Source organism: Tachyglossus aculeatus, chromosome 1 (assembly GCF_015852505.1).
Source record: "Tachyglossus aculeatus isolate mTacAcu1 chromosome 1, mTacAcu1.pri, whole genome shotgun sequence".
Classification (NCBI taxonomy): Eukaryota; Metazoa; Chordata; class Mammalia; order Monotremata; family Tachyglossidae; genus Tachyglossus; species Tachyglossus aculeatus.
The window spans coordinates 31,784,819-31,802,213 of record NC_052066.1 but is presented as its reverse complement, the minus strand read 5'-3'; the positions used below and the strand labels follow the sequence as shown (position 1 = coordinate 31,802,213).

Here is a 17,395-nt window from a genome sequence, read left to right as displayed (position 1 = left end):
AACAGAGTTGGTAATAATGCTCTCCTTTCCAGTATCTTTGAACAAACCAATATTAACTATAAAAATGAATCATGGGTGCGGAGCATAACAGCAGCTACAGAGCTGCATTTAATTATTTCATTTTTATTGAATATTATTAACAATGACTCCCATTTGGTTACAGCCATTGGTCCAGACTAGTTCACTGACTTTTCCAATACTAACTTGGGTGACACTTTTTCCTGAGGCTCTGATTTACAGATTCCATCTGCTCCCCCCTAGGCTGCGTCCTTATGACCATGCACAGAGATGCCCATTGTCTCTCTCTGCATTCAAAGTCCTTTTTCCCAACTTGTTCCTACCATGTATCACTCACAGCTACTTTAAAAATGGAACGGGGATCAAGAAAGAGGAGGAAAAAATGACTGTATGGACCAGGGAGAGGCAGAGCACTGAGCTAAACCCTAAGAGCTCTGCACATTTAATAATAATAATGATAATGATGGTATTTGTTAAGTGCTTACTAAGTGCAAAGCACTGTTCTAAGCACTGGGGGGATACAAGGTGATCGGGTTGTCCCACGTGGGGCTCACAGTCTTAATCCCCATTTTACAGATGCAGTAACTGAGGCCCAGAGAAGTTAAGTGACTTGCCCAAAGTCACACAGCTGACAATTGACAGAGCCGGGATATGAACCCGTGACCTCTGACTCCAAAACCCGGGCTCTTTCCACTGAGCCATGCTGCTTCTCTGTACTAACAGTACTAACCTCATCAGTCACAGGTGAAGGTTTTAGTTGGCCTAAATGCTGGTGACTTTCTGGACAGAGAGACAATAATGGAGAACAAGTATCACTTTTGTCACATTCTGTCTAATCACCTGATTCTATCAAAATCTAATAGGCAGAAATTTGAACTGAGATAAAGTCTCTTTTGCAGATTTGGCGAGAAGAAAGTGAGTTCAGGTCAGCTCTTGATTAGAACTCTGTTGAGAAAGAAGTTGAACCAGTAGAAGCTGTTAGCCACATCCTGGATGCAGGTCACTAAACTCTCATGGCTCATGTTATGGGTTCATCTGTTCCCTCTTTTATGTTCATTCAGAGTCTAGGCTTTAAGCAACAGGGATGAGAAAACAGAATTTAGAATGGTGGGTTTGCCAGAATTATGAACAAAATCTTTTCTGCCCAAAGTTTTCTATAGGCCAAGAGGTCTTTCTTGACTAAACCGTAACTACCCTTACATGCTTTCCCTCCTGTGTTGCCTATTTACTTAGATCTGTATCCTTAATGCACCTGATGACACTCACCTTATCCTCAGCACACTTATGTACATAACCAGAATGTATTTTAATGTCTGTTTTCCTCTTTTTCCTCTAAGCTACTTGTGGGCAGGGAATGTGTCTACCAACTCTGTTGTATTCTACTCTCCCAACTGGTTAGTACAGTGCTCTGCACACAAGAAACACTCAATAAATACATAAATGGACTGATGAAAGTTGAACTTTGTGCCGGTATGGGAGTACTGTAGTGGCATCACAAGCATGCTTGCCCTTGATCAGCGTTGTTGATTTTTACCACAAAAGAATCTAAATAGACAAAGGGAAAACAAATCATCCACACTGCATGGGACTGCTAGCAAAACCAAGTTTTCTTACAAGCAGCAGCTGGGAAATCTTCAGAGGTCACCTGAGGTTTAAAAGGAAAATCCAGCAATCAGGTACCCTGTCTAAACCACAAAGATTCCAACCACAGACTTCAGGAATTCAGGCAGGCCTAGGGCATGAGTTGTGTTTTAGGGCAATGCAATTGAATAGAGAGGTATTAACTGGTCAGTAGGACAGCTAAGCCTGAGGCAGAGGGCAATAGAAAACAGGTAAGAATTAATCAACCAATGGTATTTATTGATGGTTTACAATGTGCAGAGCACTGTACGAAGAGCTTTGGCGCATACAGTGCAATAGATTTGGCAGACATGTTCCCTGTCCACAAGGAACTCACAGCCTAGATGGGGAGGCAAACATTAAAATGAATTACAGATACATATATAAGTTCTTTGGGGCTGTGGGTGGGGTGAATACCAAGCGCTTAAACGGTACAATCAATCATTCCATGGTATTTACTGAATGCTTACTTGAGCATTGTACTAAATGCTTGGGATAGTAAAATACAATGGAATTGGTAAAAACGTCACTTGCCTAAACAGAACTTAAAATCTTATAGGGAAAACCAACATTAATACAAAGGAATAAGTTACAAATATATTCATAAGTGTTGTGGGGCTGAGGGTGGGATGGTTACCAAGTGTCCATAGGGAAGACTTCCAAGCACAGAGATGACACAGTAGGGAGAGGGAGTCAAGAAAATGAGGGCTTAATTCGGAAGGCCTTTCGGAGGAGATGTGATCTTTATAAGGCTTTGAAAATGGGAAGAGTGGAGATGCTCTGGCATGAATGGAGGGAGAAGGAGGTCCAGGACAGAAGTAAAGTGTTAAGTGCTTAGTCCAGTGCTCTGTGCTAAATAAATACAATTGAATGAATGAAAGGGGTCGGTGGAGAGATGATGAAAGCACAATGAGCAAACTGGCACTAGAGGAGTGAATTGTGTGGGGTGGGCTGCAGTTGGAGATCAGTGAGGTAAGGAAGGAAGGGGAGAGCTGAATGAGTCTTTTAAAGCCAATGATAAGTAGTTTCCGTTTGATGAGGAGGAGGATGGGCAAACACAGGAGGTTCTTGAAGAGCAAAGAGACATGGCCTGAATGTCTTTGTGGAAAAATGATGTGGTCAGTAGAGCACAGTATGGACTGTAATAGGGAGTGATGGGTGGCAGGGAGATCAGCAAGGAGGCTCATGTAATTCGTCAAGGTGGAATAGGAGAAATGCTTGGATTAGTGTGGCAGCAGTTTGGATGAAGATGGAAGGACAGTTTTGGTGACTTTATGGGGGCAGAACTGACAGGATTTGGAGACAGAGGAAATATGTGGGTTGGATGAAAGAGATGAGTCAAGAATAATGCCAAAGTTATGGATTTGTAAGAAAGGGAGGGTAGTGATGCTGTCCACAGTAATGGAAAAGACAGGAGGAGGACAGGTTTTGGGTAGGAAGATGAGGAGTTCTGTTTGGGACATTTTGAGTTGCAGCTGTTGGTAGGACATCCAAGTAGAGATATACTGAAGGCAAGAGGAATATGAGACTGCAGAGGAGAAAGGTGAGCACTTTCTAGGCTGTGAGCCCACTGTTGGGTAGGGACTGTCTCTATATGTTGCCAACTTGTACTTCCCAAGTGCTTAGTACAGTGCTCTGCACACAGTAAGCGCTCAATAAATACAATTGAATGAATGGAGATGTAGATTTGAGAATCATCCTCATAGAGATGGTAGTTGAATCCACGGAAGGGAATGAGTTCTCAAAGGGAATGGGTGTAGATGGAGAAAAGGGGACCCAGCACTGAGCTTTGAGGGCCTCCCACAATTAGGGTATTGGAGGCAGTGGAGGAGCCTGTGAAAAAGACTGAGAATTAATGGCCAGAGACATAGGAGGAGAACCAGGAGAGAACAGTGTCAGTTAAACAGTGTACCTAGCAGAAATAGCACTAGCCTGGGAGTCAGAGAACCTGGGTTCTAATTCTGGTTCTTCCACTTGCCTGTTATGTGACCTTGGACACCTAATTTCTCTGTGCCTCAGTTTCCCCAAATGTAAAATGGGATTCAATACCTGTTCTCCCTGTGAGCCCCATGTGAGACAGGGACTGCGTTTGACCTAATTACTTTGATTACCCAGCACTTAGTACAATACTTGATGCATAGTAAGTGCTTAACGAATACAATATTATTATTTTCAATAATCATCATTATTTCCCCTCTCGGGGTCTCACCTGGAGAGTTTCTAGTACTCTTCCAGTCTCGACTACAGGAAGAAGAGTCAAGCAGAGGCCTACCCATTCCATTTCTAGCATGGGCAGTGGCTAGTGAGTGGAAGGCAATCTGCTACAAGTCAAAACTCACCTGTGCTGGGCAGCAGCAGCATGGGAAAGGGCCCAGGGTGGAGACTCAAGTTTACTATGTGGAAGGAGGCAATGGTAAACCACTTCCGTATTTTTACCAAGAAAGCTGTGTATATACTACCAGAATGATTGCAGATGGAGGAGGGGCGTTGTAGGAGAGATGTGTCTATGTTGTCACTATGGGTCAGAGACCACTCAATAGCATAAGACAAGACAATCATTGTTTTTAAGCTAAGGTTGTATAATATTTCCAGGAATAGGGGGTGATCCACAGGATCAAAGGCAGATGAGAGGTTGAGGACTAGAATGGATGAGAGACTACTCAATTTGGCAAGAAGGGGAACATTGGTGACCTCTTTGTGGGCAGTTCCCATGGAGTGGAGGGGCAGAAGCCATATTGGAGGGGATCAAGGAGAGAATTGGAAGAGAAGTGGATGTAGATAACAGGGAGTTTGGAGAGAAAGGTTGGAAGGAAATGGAGTGATGACTGGAGGGAGCCATGGGGTCAAGGGATTTTTTATTTTTTAGGATAGGGGATAAATAAACGTGTTTGAAAGCAGTGGAGAAGAAACCTTTGGAGAGTTTACAGTTGAAGATGGCAGTCAGGGAGGGAAGGAGGGAGGGAGCAAGTGATTTGTTAAGTTGCAAGTGATGGGGGCAGAGGTAGAGGGAGGTATATTTGAGTAGGCAGGAGATCTCTTGAGATTCTGCAGGGAAAGATGGGAGAGTTGAGTCGGGGAGGGCAGAAGAAGGGAGGAACTGAAGAGAAGCAGGGCAGATATTAGGTGGATCATGCCTGTTTCAATTTCTCAATAAAGTATATGGCTAAGTACAGCACATGTGGAATTGAGATTCTACTGGGAAAGATGGGAGAGTCAAAGAAAGGGCAGGAGGAGGGAGGGGCTAGGGAAGAGCAAGGGAGATTTTAGGGAGGCCACACCCAATGGTTTCAATTTTATCAATAAACTACATAGCCAAATACTGTACATGTTGGGGTACTGAAGGTTTGAGGAAAGAGTTTAACATATAAAACAACTGGCTACAGTAATGTGCATGGGAGTACAGATGATAAAGGACAAATTCAGATAGATGGTAGATAGATGGATGGACAGGTAGATAGATAGACAGACAGACATGAAATATGGGAGAATTCTACCTTCTCTGAGTGATTTGGTACTAATATCTTTCTGCAAACTACTACCCTGCAGGGCCCAGAGAAGTCTGTGCTGCTCCCAGTTTGGTGAATCACTGCAGGCCTGATTTAGTACTGGGGCTTCTGGAAACGCTACTTGGTGCCAGAGGAATCCTGAAGCACCATATTGAATCAGACGGCCCTTGAGACTTTACTGAAATTAAAAGATGAGAAATTGATCCTACTTGAAGTCTGTTTTGAGCCAGAATGGTTTTCCCTGTTTTGTTTTCATTTTTGTATTTCACAGTACTTGTTAAGTGATACGTGTCAGGCATTGTACTAAGCACTGGGGTAGATACAAGCTAATCAGGTTAGACACAGACCATGTCCCACATGGGGCTCACAATATTAATCCCCATTTTACAGATGAGGTAACTGAGGCATAGGTCTACTCGAGGCCTCATTGCAAAGACACTTGAAGCCACTGTGAGTTTTGGAGACTTGGATCAGTGAACCGACAAGCCTGACCAGCTTCTGGAAGATAATCCATGCAATGGAAGTGGCCAGTAGCTACTGGCATGTTTCTAGGATACTAACCCCAATGAGAGAGTTTTCCTCATGTTGAAGTTAAGGTGCAGGTCTCCACTTGACAGAGTTGATGCACCTGCCAGAGTTTGCTCTTCCATCCCTCTTTTCCCTCACTTTCTACCCCCCTGCGCCCAGGAACATTTGTGCCTTGGGCCATTAGAATAATAATAAAAATGATAATTGTGGTATTTGTTAAGTGCTTACCACGTGCCAGTCACTGTACTAAATGCTAGGGAAGACAGTCCCTTTCCCACACAGGACTCACAGTCAATCTCCATTTTACAGATAAAGTAACTGAGACCAGAGAAATGAAGTGACTTGCCCCAGGTCACGTAGCAGACAAGTGGAGGAGCCAGGATTAGAAGCCAGGACCTTCTGACTCCCAAACCCGTGTCTATCCACTAGGCCACGTTACATTAGGGGGTCACTCAGTCCCAGAAACATCAGTGCTCCAAAAATAGTCTGTCAAGGGTTTGGGCAGGGCTTGATGTGACAGAAGGATCTGTGGCAACTTGAGGATAACCACTCTAGGTCACGCTAACCGCGTGGCATGTCAAATATGGAACTGCCAAAGAGTCAAGGTCTTGCCAGTTATGATTCACTTGGAAAGGTCTGGTTCAACAGGTCCAGTTTCCTGGGCCTCCTGCTGAACTGATTAAAACCTCCAGGAGAACCTCAAAATGGTCACAGCCCTTCTTATTAGTGGGTTGGGAGTGAATAAATACGAAAGGGCTAGAGGTGGCTGTTGGGCTGATATGACTCGGAGAGTTGGGAATTAAAGGGGGAAGTCTAAATTGAAGGAGGTGGAAATTGAGGTGGTCTTTGAAGGTGGAGACAGATGATGTCTGATTAATTTTAGGGGGTGGAGTGGGGTGAAGCAGGCAACGGAGGGCGTTCTGGGCCCCGGGGAATAGTGTGAGCAAGGGTTTGAAGATGGCAGTCAGGGAGGGAAGGAGGGAGGGAGCAAGTGATTTATTAAGTTGCAAAGGGATGGGGAAATATGGGAGGATTCTACCTTTTCGGGGTGATTTGGTACTAATATCTTTCTGCAAACTACTGCCCTGCAAGGCCCAGAGAAGCCTGTGTTGCTCCCAGTTTGGTGAATCACTGCAGGCCTGATTTAGTACTAGGGCTTCTGGGAATGCTAATTGGTACCAAAGGAATCCCGGAGCACCATATTGAATCAGAAGGCACTTGGGACTTTACTGAAATTTTATTTGAGTGGGGAACATATAGGAGGTGAGCTTGGGGAGAACAAAGAGTGGAAACTGGGGAGTAGCAGTGAGGTGAGCCGATATGTAAAATGAATAGAACTGGAGGTGAGCCTTGAAGCCAAAGTTAAGGAGTGTTTGTTAGGAAGAGAAGGGGGCTTCTGATGGAAGTTGAGAAATTCAACTATGTGACCTGTTGAGTTCTAAGTGCAAGGTAGACCGTCCAAGCAGGAACATCTTGGAAGCAATAGAAAATTCGAGAGGTCTGGATGAGAAAGGGAGATTTAGAAGTCATCTGCATAGAGGGGGGTATATGAAGCCATCCAAGGAAGTGATAAGCTTTCCAAGAGAAAATGAGTGTAGACAGAGAAGGCTAGGGTACCCAGGACAGAGCCCTGCTGGACATCCACAGTTAGGGGTAAGAGATAAAAGAGGAGGAAGCAAAAAAAGAAAAAGAAAACAGAGGAGAAGCAGAAGAGAGGTAGGAGGAGAATCAGAAAAAGTTGTGGGTCACCAAAACCAAGGGCAGATAACATTTCTATCCAAGCTCAAACAGCATGGTCAGATAGAAGCAGCATGACCTAGTGGATAGAGCACAGGCCTGGATGCCAGATGGACCTGGGTTCTAATCCCAGCTCTGCCACATCTGCTTTGTGACTTGGACAAGCCACTTAATGTTTCTGGGCCTCAGTTGTCTCATCAGCAAAATGGGGATTAAGGCTGTAAATCCTACAGGGGGCATTGACTGTGTCCAACCTGATTAGCTTGTACCTACCCAGAGCTTATAACAGTGCCTGGCAAATAGTAAGCACTTAAGCTTAACAATTACTATACATAATATCATAAAACAATTACTAAACATTGAAACCTTGGTGAACACTGGAATGGTGACTCTGTTACTAGGATAGGTGAATAATAATAATTATCATTATAATAATAACATCCATAATCACAACAAATACCTACCTGGGGAAAGATATGTGTACAGAGGACATTCCTGGGAGAAACCTCTGCTGCAGCAGCCGTCAAATAGCAGTTCAGAGTAGTGCATACTAAGTACCAATATAATTGAGCATTCATCCTCTCCATATCAGTCCACAGACACAGGGTCTGTTTCCACCAGGAACCGCATCACACCTCTTAAAAGTCTCTCTCTTCCGACAATAAGATTCTTTTCATTTGTACCATGTTCCCTGAATATTTGGGATGTGAGAGAGAGCATTCTAATAATAATAATAATTGTGGTACAGCTTGGATTAGTGGAAAGAGCCCCAGTTTGGGAGTCAGAGGTCATGGGTTCTAATCCCGGCTCTGCCACTGGTCAGCTGTGTGACTCTGGGAAAGTCACTTGGCTTCTCTATGCCTCAGGGACCTCATCTGTAAAATCGGAATGGAAACTGTGAGTCCCACTTGGGACAACCTGATTATGTTGTATCTACCTCAGCATTTAGAACAGTGCTCGGTACATAGTAAGTGCTTAACAAATGCCATTATTCTCCCCCTTTTAGACTGTGAGCCCACTGTTGGGTAGGGACTGTCTCTATGTTGCCAACTTGTATTTCCCAAGCGCTTAGTACAGTGCTCTGCACACAGTAAGCGCTCAATATATACGATTGATGATGATGATTATTATTACTATTATTATTACTGTTTAGTACATACTGTGTGCGAGGCACTGTACTAAGCGCTGAGGTCGATACAAGCAAATCGAGGTGGACACAGTCCCTGTCCCACTGGGGCTTATAGTCTCGATCCCCATTTTACAGATGAGGTCACTGAGGCACAGCAGATAAATGGTGAAGCCAAGATTAGAACCCATGACCTTCTGGCTCCCAAGCCCGTACTCTATCCACTAGCTGAATGAAGACGCTTACTCCAGGTCCACCTGCAATCCCCCAAACTGAGCAGAACTGGGGCAGAGCCAAATCAGCTCGTGGAACCAGGGTAATTCCTGGCTGGCCTAATTTAAGTAGATCACACCCCCAGTCTCTGGGTTTGAACTACTTGCCGTCATTAGGCTCTTCAAGCTTTATGTCCTGAAAATCCTAAAGAAAAAATCTTGGTCATAAGAAATGTGCACATCTCAGGCAATGAGGGGACTCACTAGGAGTCTCACATATAGGGTGGGGCATTAAGGGAGAGAAGGAATGTTGTGCTTCTGGAACCTGGACCACCCAGCCCACAGAATAATAATAATAATGATAACTGTGGTCTTTGTCAAGTGTTTACTATGTGCCAAGCACTGTACTAGGGCACTGGGGTGGATACCTGATCATCAGGTCCCACATGAGACTTGCATTCTGAGTAGGAGGCAGCACAGGTATTGAATCCTGATTTTGCAGATAGATAAGGGAACGGAGGCACAGAGACCTTAAGGGATTTGCCCAGGGTCACACAGCAGGAGCGGGGAGATGTGTGCAGAACGTTTTAGGAAATCCAGGGAGCGGAGTAAAGGTTGGGCTGGATCAGCGAGAGGATGGAGGCAGGGAGCTTACCGAGGAGGCTGATGCAGTAATCAAGTGCTTAGTACAGTGCTCTGCACACAGTAAGCGCTCAATAAATACGATTGATGAAGGTGAGAGCAGATAAGTGTTTTAGAGCAGTGTGATGGCAGGTGGGATGCCCTACTTCATTCCCCTCCCCACAGCACTTGTATATATTTGTACAGATTCATTATTCTATTTATTCTACTTGTACAGATTTACTATTCTATTTATTTTAATGATGTGCACATAGCTATAATTCTATTTGCTCTGACGATTTTGACACCTGTCTACATGTTTTGTTTTGTTACCTGTCTCCCCCTTCTAGACCGTGAGCCCGTCGTTGGGTAGGGACCGTCTCTATATGTTGACGACATGTACTTTCCAAGCGCTTAGTACAGTGATCCGCACACAGTAAGTGCTCAATAAATACGATTGAATGAATGAATGACTGAATAATTAGAACACAGGTCCTCTAACTCCCAGCCAAAGCTCAATCCACTAGGCTACCCTGGGGTCTGCCCCATGCACCAGGCTCAGCGTTTGATCGAGGCCTGATTCTTCTTTCTTTGATGCCTCATGCCTGCCATGGTTCAGACCCTGGGGGAGACCTCTGCAGTGCTCCCAAGCTCAGTGGTGAACTTTCTTCTGCCAGGAGGCAGAGGGGAGGATCACTGGTATGACTGGGATGTCAGGCACAGTGGTGTTAAGTACCAAATGTTCCTCTTTCTGCCTCTCTGCCATCCTGGCAACCTTCTCCTGGACCGCAAAAGTCAGCTGTGGAGGCAGCCTTAGCCAAATAATAATTGTACTAAGTGCTGGGGTGGATACAAGCAAATCTGGTTGAACACAGTCGCTGTCCCACGTGGGACTCTCAGTCTCAGTCCCTATTTTACAGATGAGGTTGCTGAGGCCCAGAGAAGTGAAGTGACTTGCCCAAGGCCACACAGCAGACAAGTGGTGGAGCCAGGAGTAGAGCCCATGACTTTCTGACACTCGGGACCATGCTGTATCTACTATGCCACGCTGCTTGTCCTGGTTACAAGTGGGGAGTTGGATCGATCAATCAATCAATCAGTCAATGCTTTTTATTGATCAGTTATGTGCAGAGCACTATACTGGTAAACCCCCTCCCTACCCACAAGGAGCTTACAGTCTAGAGGGAGAGACAAACAATAAAATATATGTTTTATATTGATTAAGCACATCAATAATCAATATATCAATGTGATTGATTAAGCACATCAGTAAGGGACAATGTGCTTATTGATATCTTCTCTCTTCATCTGCCTTTAGTTTCGCTGCAAAACCATCTGTTGGTAAGGTAGGATGACTTGCATGTGCCAACAGTCATGTTATAAAGACTGTGAGAGGGACAATTAGACAGCTTTGTAGGTTCTAGGATTTTTGCTTTACTATAACTTGACACCCTGAATTTCCTCAGAAATTTGAGTTAGAGAGGCAATTAGCCTGCCTCACCCCTCCCCTCCACGCTGCAGAGCCCTCTGCGCTTAGAACAGTGCTTTGCATATAGTAAGTGCTTAATAAATGTCATTATTATTATTATCTAAAAAGAAGGACCTGGGTTCTAATCCTGGCTCTACCATTTGCCCTCTGTGTGACCTGGGGCAAATCATTTCACTTCTCCATGCCTCAGTTACTTCATCTGTAAAATGTGGATAAAGATTATGAGTTCCATGGGGACAGGGACTGTGTCCAACCTGATTAGCCTGTATCTACCCCAGAGCTGAAAACAGTGCCCGACCCATAGAGTAACTGCTTAATAAATACCATTAAAAAAAAATAGACCTAGGAAACCCAATGCACCCCAAGCAATGCTGTTGGTCAGGGATGCTGGGTGCTGTGAGCCTTGGCTCCCAAAGAATAACAATCAACCAAACCATTCCAGTCCCTCCCTCCACTTCCCACCAGATGAAAATCCCCACAGAAAGAATCCTCTAAATAGCCCAGGTCCTTCCCCTCTACACACAAGAGAGAATTCAATTCCATATTTCTAAGGAATCCACTCCTTTGTCATTTTTCCTACCTCTTTTCCCACACTATCGGACAAGATGAACTCACCAAGTTTAAGTTTTGTTTTTGCTTTGGTTTGGGAAGAGATTTATGGCTATCCCCGGAAAACTTGTTTTCTTTGTTGATTAGGAAGTAGTTAAATGTTCCCTTTTCAAATAATCATAAAGCCACAGCAGTAAGACCCCTCCAGAGACAATTGAGATTCTAGCAAAGAGAAAAAAAGCTACAAATGACTAATGGTAACAAATGATGGCCTTTGACCCAGTCTGTTGACCTGGTGTTCAAACAGTATTTTAATTAATTAACATCTTACTAGATAATACTCCGCTCTAGGCTGAGAAATTGAGAGAAAATTCCGATTCATAGCCCGTCATTTAAGCAGGCCTCAGCACATCCTTTTGGTTCCTTGGCTCACCGTGTAGTTTCCAGATCGGGAATAGATAGAAAAGTTCATCGAAAATCTGAAACTTCCTGTGACATGGCCAATGGCCTAGTATTTTATGGTTATCATATTACAAACCCAAGGAGGCTCTTCTAGTTTTATTTTTCTTGTTCACTGCCAATGAATGTTCCTGTGTCAGATTCACCTTATTTACCCTCAAACATAATGTCGCCACTGTTCGTCAGAATTACTTGCATTGTTTTATATGGGTCCTTATAGAATCAATACCAATTGAGGGTGGGAGGAAATAAGAGTGGGGGAGAGCAGGGGGAAGGAGGAAAGGGGGAGGGGAAGAGAAAGCCAGAGAGAAGGGGAAAAGGGGGGAAGAGAGGGAGGGAGAGTGGAAAGAGGAAAGGTGAGAAGGGAGAGGAGTGGGGAAAATAGGGAAGAAAGAAGAAGAGGGAGGAAGGTAAAGGAGTAAGAGAAGGAAGGCAGGAGTAGAGAGAGTGAGAAGAGGAGAGAAAGGAAGAATGGAAAGAGGAGAGGGGAAAGTGGGGTAAAGAGGGAAAGGGGGAGAAGAAAGGAAGGGAGGGGCAAGGGGGAGGAATGGGATGGGGAGGAGGAGAAATTAATCAATTAATCAATCATATTTATTGAGCACTTACTCTGCACAGACCACTGTACTAAGCTTGGGAGAGTTCAATATAACAGAGTTGGTAGACACATTCGCTGCCCACAAGGAGCGTACAGTCTAGAGGGGGAGAAAAGTGGGAAAGGAAGGAGGGAAGAAGAGTAGGAAATGGAGGAGAAGGAGTGGGACAGAGAGGGGAAGTGAAAAAGAAGAGGCAAAGGGAGAAGAGAGGGGATGGGAGAAATGAGGGGAAAGGGAGGGAGAGGTGAAATAGGGAGGAAGGGGAAAGAGAGAGAGAGGGAGTGGATAGGATGGAAAGGACACAAAGATGCAAAGTCTCTCCTGAAGTAGCCAAATTATTTCACCATCTAAGCTTCAGTTTGTTCCCAGGCTTTACGGTATTGTGAACAGTACTGCATTTGTTGCTTTAACTTCAATGATTTTGTAATAAAAATCTAACGAGTAATTCCTTGTATGACTACTCAGGATTATTAAAGGAGAATCATAATGGCATGAAGTGAGAACGTGTTTGGCTTCAACTTACATTACACACACACACACACACACACACACACACAGAGTAGTTTATGGTATGCTGATTTCTTCCAACTTCTACTACAAAATGAATAACTAAATCAATGAAGTTAAAGATACTAATGTCAAAGATTAAAAATAATCCTTTCTAGTAATTACACTGCATTGATTCTCCAATTTTCAGGTTTCCGCCAAGAATACAATTTCTCATAGCTGTTCATTGTGATTTGGTCAATTCATACATGGATTCCAACGATGTAAAGGGACAGAAAGTTGAAATTAAGTCCAGGAGGCACTGCATATTTATTCCTATTTAAAAACCAAACCAAATATTCTATTAATGACCATAAATATTAAGGGAACAAGCTAAAATAAATCTAAGTTGATCTGCCTTCTGTCTACGTGAATTCCTGAGTAGCCACTGGTCAGTCCCTTCTCCAAATTGACTCTCAGTCTGGCAAGACTGTTCTGTGCTGATTTCAGATGCTCTCAAGCAGAGCAGAGCCAAGAGTCAAAAACTTGCGGGGTCACAGAAGTTCTCTGTGGGAAAGGAGGAAGATGGAGAAAGAGTGTGATTGTTCTTCTGACATCCTCATAAATCTGAACCAAGACAGCAGAAAATGTGGAAAGATTCAGCTAGGCTGCTCAAGGGGCTGATGGAGAGCAGAGGGGAAGGGCTTCCCAAGCTGTTTTTTTAGTTTATGTGTTTGTTTGTTTTATAGTATTTGTTAAGTGCTCACTATGTGCCAGGCACTGTACTAAGTGCTAAGGTACAAACATGCTAGTCAGGTTGGACACAGTCTACTTCCCACATGGGGATCACAGTCTTAATCCCTGTTTTACAGATGAGGGAACTGAGGCACGGAGAAGTTCAGTGACTTGCCCAAGGTTCCACAACAGACAGGTGGCAGAGCCAAGATTAGAACCCGGGTCCTTCTGACTTCCAGTCCCGTGTCCTACCCACTAGGCCGTGCTGCTTCTCAGTTCTAGAAAATATACAAACGTCTGAGACTTAGGAATTTCAGAGATAAACCTTACCCCATTTCCAGCAGCACTTAATTCACTTGAAATGTTTAAACATCTTCATCCCAATGACGGGCATTTAATTGATTCCTTGGCATTCCGGGATTTATAGTAAGGCTCTTCCGTACCACAGTGTTTGAGGCTTGACCACATAAATCTCCTGCCTCGTCTAATCTTCCCTGAACAACCTTACCCCCTTATTGAGGAATCCACAGTTTCTGGAACTCAGAGTAAGACAGGAGTTTCTATAGTTAGGATTATCCACGGGTTGGGGCCACGGTCTTGAAAACAGGAAGAAGAAAAAGTCTAGACAGTGAGCCCACTGTTGGGTAGGGACTGTCTCTATATGTTGCCAATTTGTACTTCCCAAGCTCTTAGTACAGTGCTCTGCACATAGTAAGCGCTCAATAAATACGACTGATGATGAAGAGAAGCAGCAGGGCCTAGCAGAAAGAGCAGTAGGGCCTAACAGTTAGAGAACCCGGGTTCTAAGCCCAGCTCATCCAATTTGCTTGTATCCACCCCATTTCTTAGTACATGCCTGGCACATATTAAGTACTTAGCAAATATTTAACATGTTGGGTGCCTTGCTGAAGCGGAGACAGGGCTCCTTATCTCTGCTGCTGAGGTTGCCACCACTCTGTCCGGAGCATAACTGTACGGAGGCATCTACTAGCTGTATTTTGGGAGACAGAATGGCCACCAAACATCATGAACAGCCTACCTAATATGGGACATCTGGTCATTTTGGGCCCATTCCACCCCCTACTCTCACACTTGCCAAGAAGCAAGATGAAAACACAGAATCTAGGATAGAGTTCCAGCGTCCCGCAGTTTAGCAAATACGTTCAAGCCACTTCAGTCTGAAGGAAGCAGTTATTTGAAATGTTTGTACCCTCAAATAGCCGTATTTTTAATAAAGCAAAAACCCCACTCACATTGATCATCCTTTTGGGAAACCATGGTTCCAGTTATAGGGACATAATTGTATTAGGAAGCAAGTATCCATATGAAGAAGTGGGATTTTTAGTTTAAAAATAGTAGTTGGAAAATACACTGCAGACAAGGGCAATTTAAAAATGTTCACTTGGTTTAATTAATATCTCATTGTAAAACATTTCTCAAAGTCTTCTTTGACCCCATCTCTTAGACATTAAGTGTATTAAAGCAGAATAGTAGAAATAGTTTATCTTACCTCCCATCCACAGCTGGGATCTTTAAGATTGGCTCGCTGCTCTCCGACGTACGGCCCAAACTTCTCACCTGCCTCGATCTTCCTTTTGGTCCATATTCCTAATCCAGCCCCTGGAATGTTTGACTCTCGGAGTTCAAACTCGGGAGGAATGGGAATGTCATCGGGAATATAAATGGGGGCTTTATAAGGAGACCCATCATTCACGGTGAATTCTTCATTCGATGTTGCTGGAGAAGATGGTTCTGGAAGTTTGAGAGAGGAGAAAGTGTTGACCTCTCCAACAGCTTCTGACATGTCTTCCAAAGGGATTCCGGGAAAGTTGTCATAGACACTGCACTCATCACCTAGGAACAAATCAAATGGATTTCATTTCATCAAAATGAAAATGACGACATTTTCAATGCGAAAGCCCATTCAGATGAGAAAATACTACTTATCCTAGTTCATTAGTAGGTTCATAAAGAATGGAGCTACTCTAAAATGTGAATATTGACACTTTTAAGAAAGTCACTGAAAGGCACTGCCATTGGAGTGCAAGCTCTTTGCGGAAGTGGATTGTTGTTCTGTACTTCCCAAGAGCCGGTCCCTCCTTTTCCTCTGCTCCTCCTCCCCTCCCCATTGCCCCGACTCCCTCCCTCTGCTCTACCCCCTTCCCCGCCCCATAGTACTTGTGTATATATGTACATATTTATTATTCTATTGATTTTATTAATGACGTGTGTATATCTATAATTCTCTTTATTTATATTGACGCCCGTTTACTTGTTTTGATGTCTGTCTCCCCCCTTCAAGACTATGAGCCCATTGTTGGGTAGGAATTGTCTCTATTTGTTGCTGAATTGTAATTTCCAAGCACTTAGTTCAGTGCTCTGCACAGAGTAAGCACTCAATAAATGCAATTGAATGAACGAATGCACTTCATTCAGTGGGTTCAATAAATGATACCATTACTGCAATTACTACTAGAGTATTAGATAGAGTGTTGAGAAGCAGCATAGCGAAGTGGATAGAACACGGGTTCTAATCCCGGCTCTGCCACTTGCTTGCTGTGTGACATTGGGCAAGTCATTTCTTTGGGCCTCAGTTACCTCATCCATAAAATGGGGATTGAGACTGTGAACCCCATGTGGGACAGGCACTATGTCCAACCTGATTTGCTTGTATCCACTCCAACACTTAGTACAGTGCCTGGCACAGAGTAAGCATTGAACAAATGCCATTATTATTATCATTCTGGAAAATGTTTGGAAGAAAATGTCAAGCTTGGGTAAATTGTTGATCATTCTGTGACTCAGTCTCTCCCATTTCATAAAATCCTTCATCTCCTGTTTGGTAAATTGAAATGGAGGGAACAGAAGGATTTGGACACTTGGGAACAGAATGAAAAGAAATCTCAAGTCTCTATTAATAGCAAATACAAACATCAACAAAGGAAAATTTTTACCTTTGCAAAATGTGGAGGGGACTATTGAAATTGTCACTTCAGCCACATCACTACCTATGCATAAAACTTCACCATTAGTGAAGTGAACTTCAAACACTTGTGTATGCCCACACATGTTTATATACTGGGCTGGGCTTTGAAGATATGTACCATGGTGGCACATGAAAAGGAGAAAGAGTACAAAACACATTTCACCAAATTGATCTAATCCATCATTCAAACGAGTCTTTGCATGTCACCCTGAGAGTCAACTGGTTTAGACCCCATTGGACCAGTTAAGGAAATGGAAAAAGAATTTGGATTATCCCACAAAAAGTGATCCCCAATCCCAGCACCAGATTATTTTTAAATCTCAAAGTTTCCATCTCTGAGGGTTTTATCCTTACACTGAATTTACACTGAAGTAAATTCAATGTCTCAAGTTTGAGACATTCTGGATTCCAGGGGATCGACCATTTAAACAGTTGTTAATAGAAAAGCACCTGAAAAGAATAGATAATTACCCTCCGGTAATTATCCATTATAGTCCAGTTAAATTTCCCCTACCTCCTCAAAGGGTTAAATCAGTCATACTGTTATTTCCATCAAAGTGATTTCAAATCTTAAACAGAGGAGAAAGCCAAACCCATCTGGGCCCTCCCACTGGCACCCCTGACCCTCTGACCTCTAAGCTACCAGTTAACTCTCCCAATGCATAATTTAAACAAGTGTATTTAGATTTTAATTTCTGGGGTGACAAAATAGACATCTGTGTCAGATCTG

General features: G+C 43.6%; 1 protein-coding gene and 1 non-coding gene across 2 annotated transcripts; one reads left to right on the top strand and one right to left on the bottom strand.

Annotated features, from left to right (window-relative positions):
- The first annotated feature begins 3,829 nt into the window (after positions 1-3,829).
- On the top strand, positions 3,830-3,967 carry LOC119937892. Its single transcript, XR_005454268.1, has one exon. It is a non-coding gene; the product is annotated as a small nucleolar RNA SNORA7 (small nucleolar RNA).
- A 9,397-nt stretch (positions 3,968-13,364) lies between these two features.
- Positions 13,365-16,748, bottom strand: LOC119926530 (histone-lysine N-methyltransferase MECOM-like). Its single transcript, XM_038744554.1, has 3 exons — positions 16,634-16,748; positions 15,190-15,533; positions 13,365-13,511 (listed from the first exon to the last, which is right to left on the bottom strand). The coding sequence occupies exons 1-3, from the start codon at positions 16,746-16,748 to the stop codon at positions 13,461-13,463; spliced, it is 510 nt and encodes a 169-aa protein (XP_038600482.1). The 3' UTR covers positions 13,365-13,460.
- Positions 16,749-17,395: the final 647 nt, after the last annotated feature.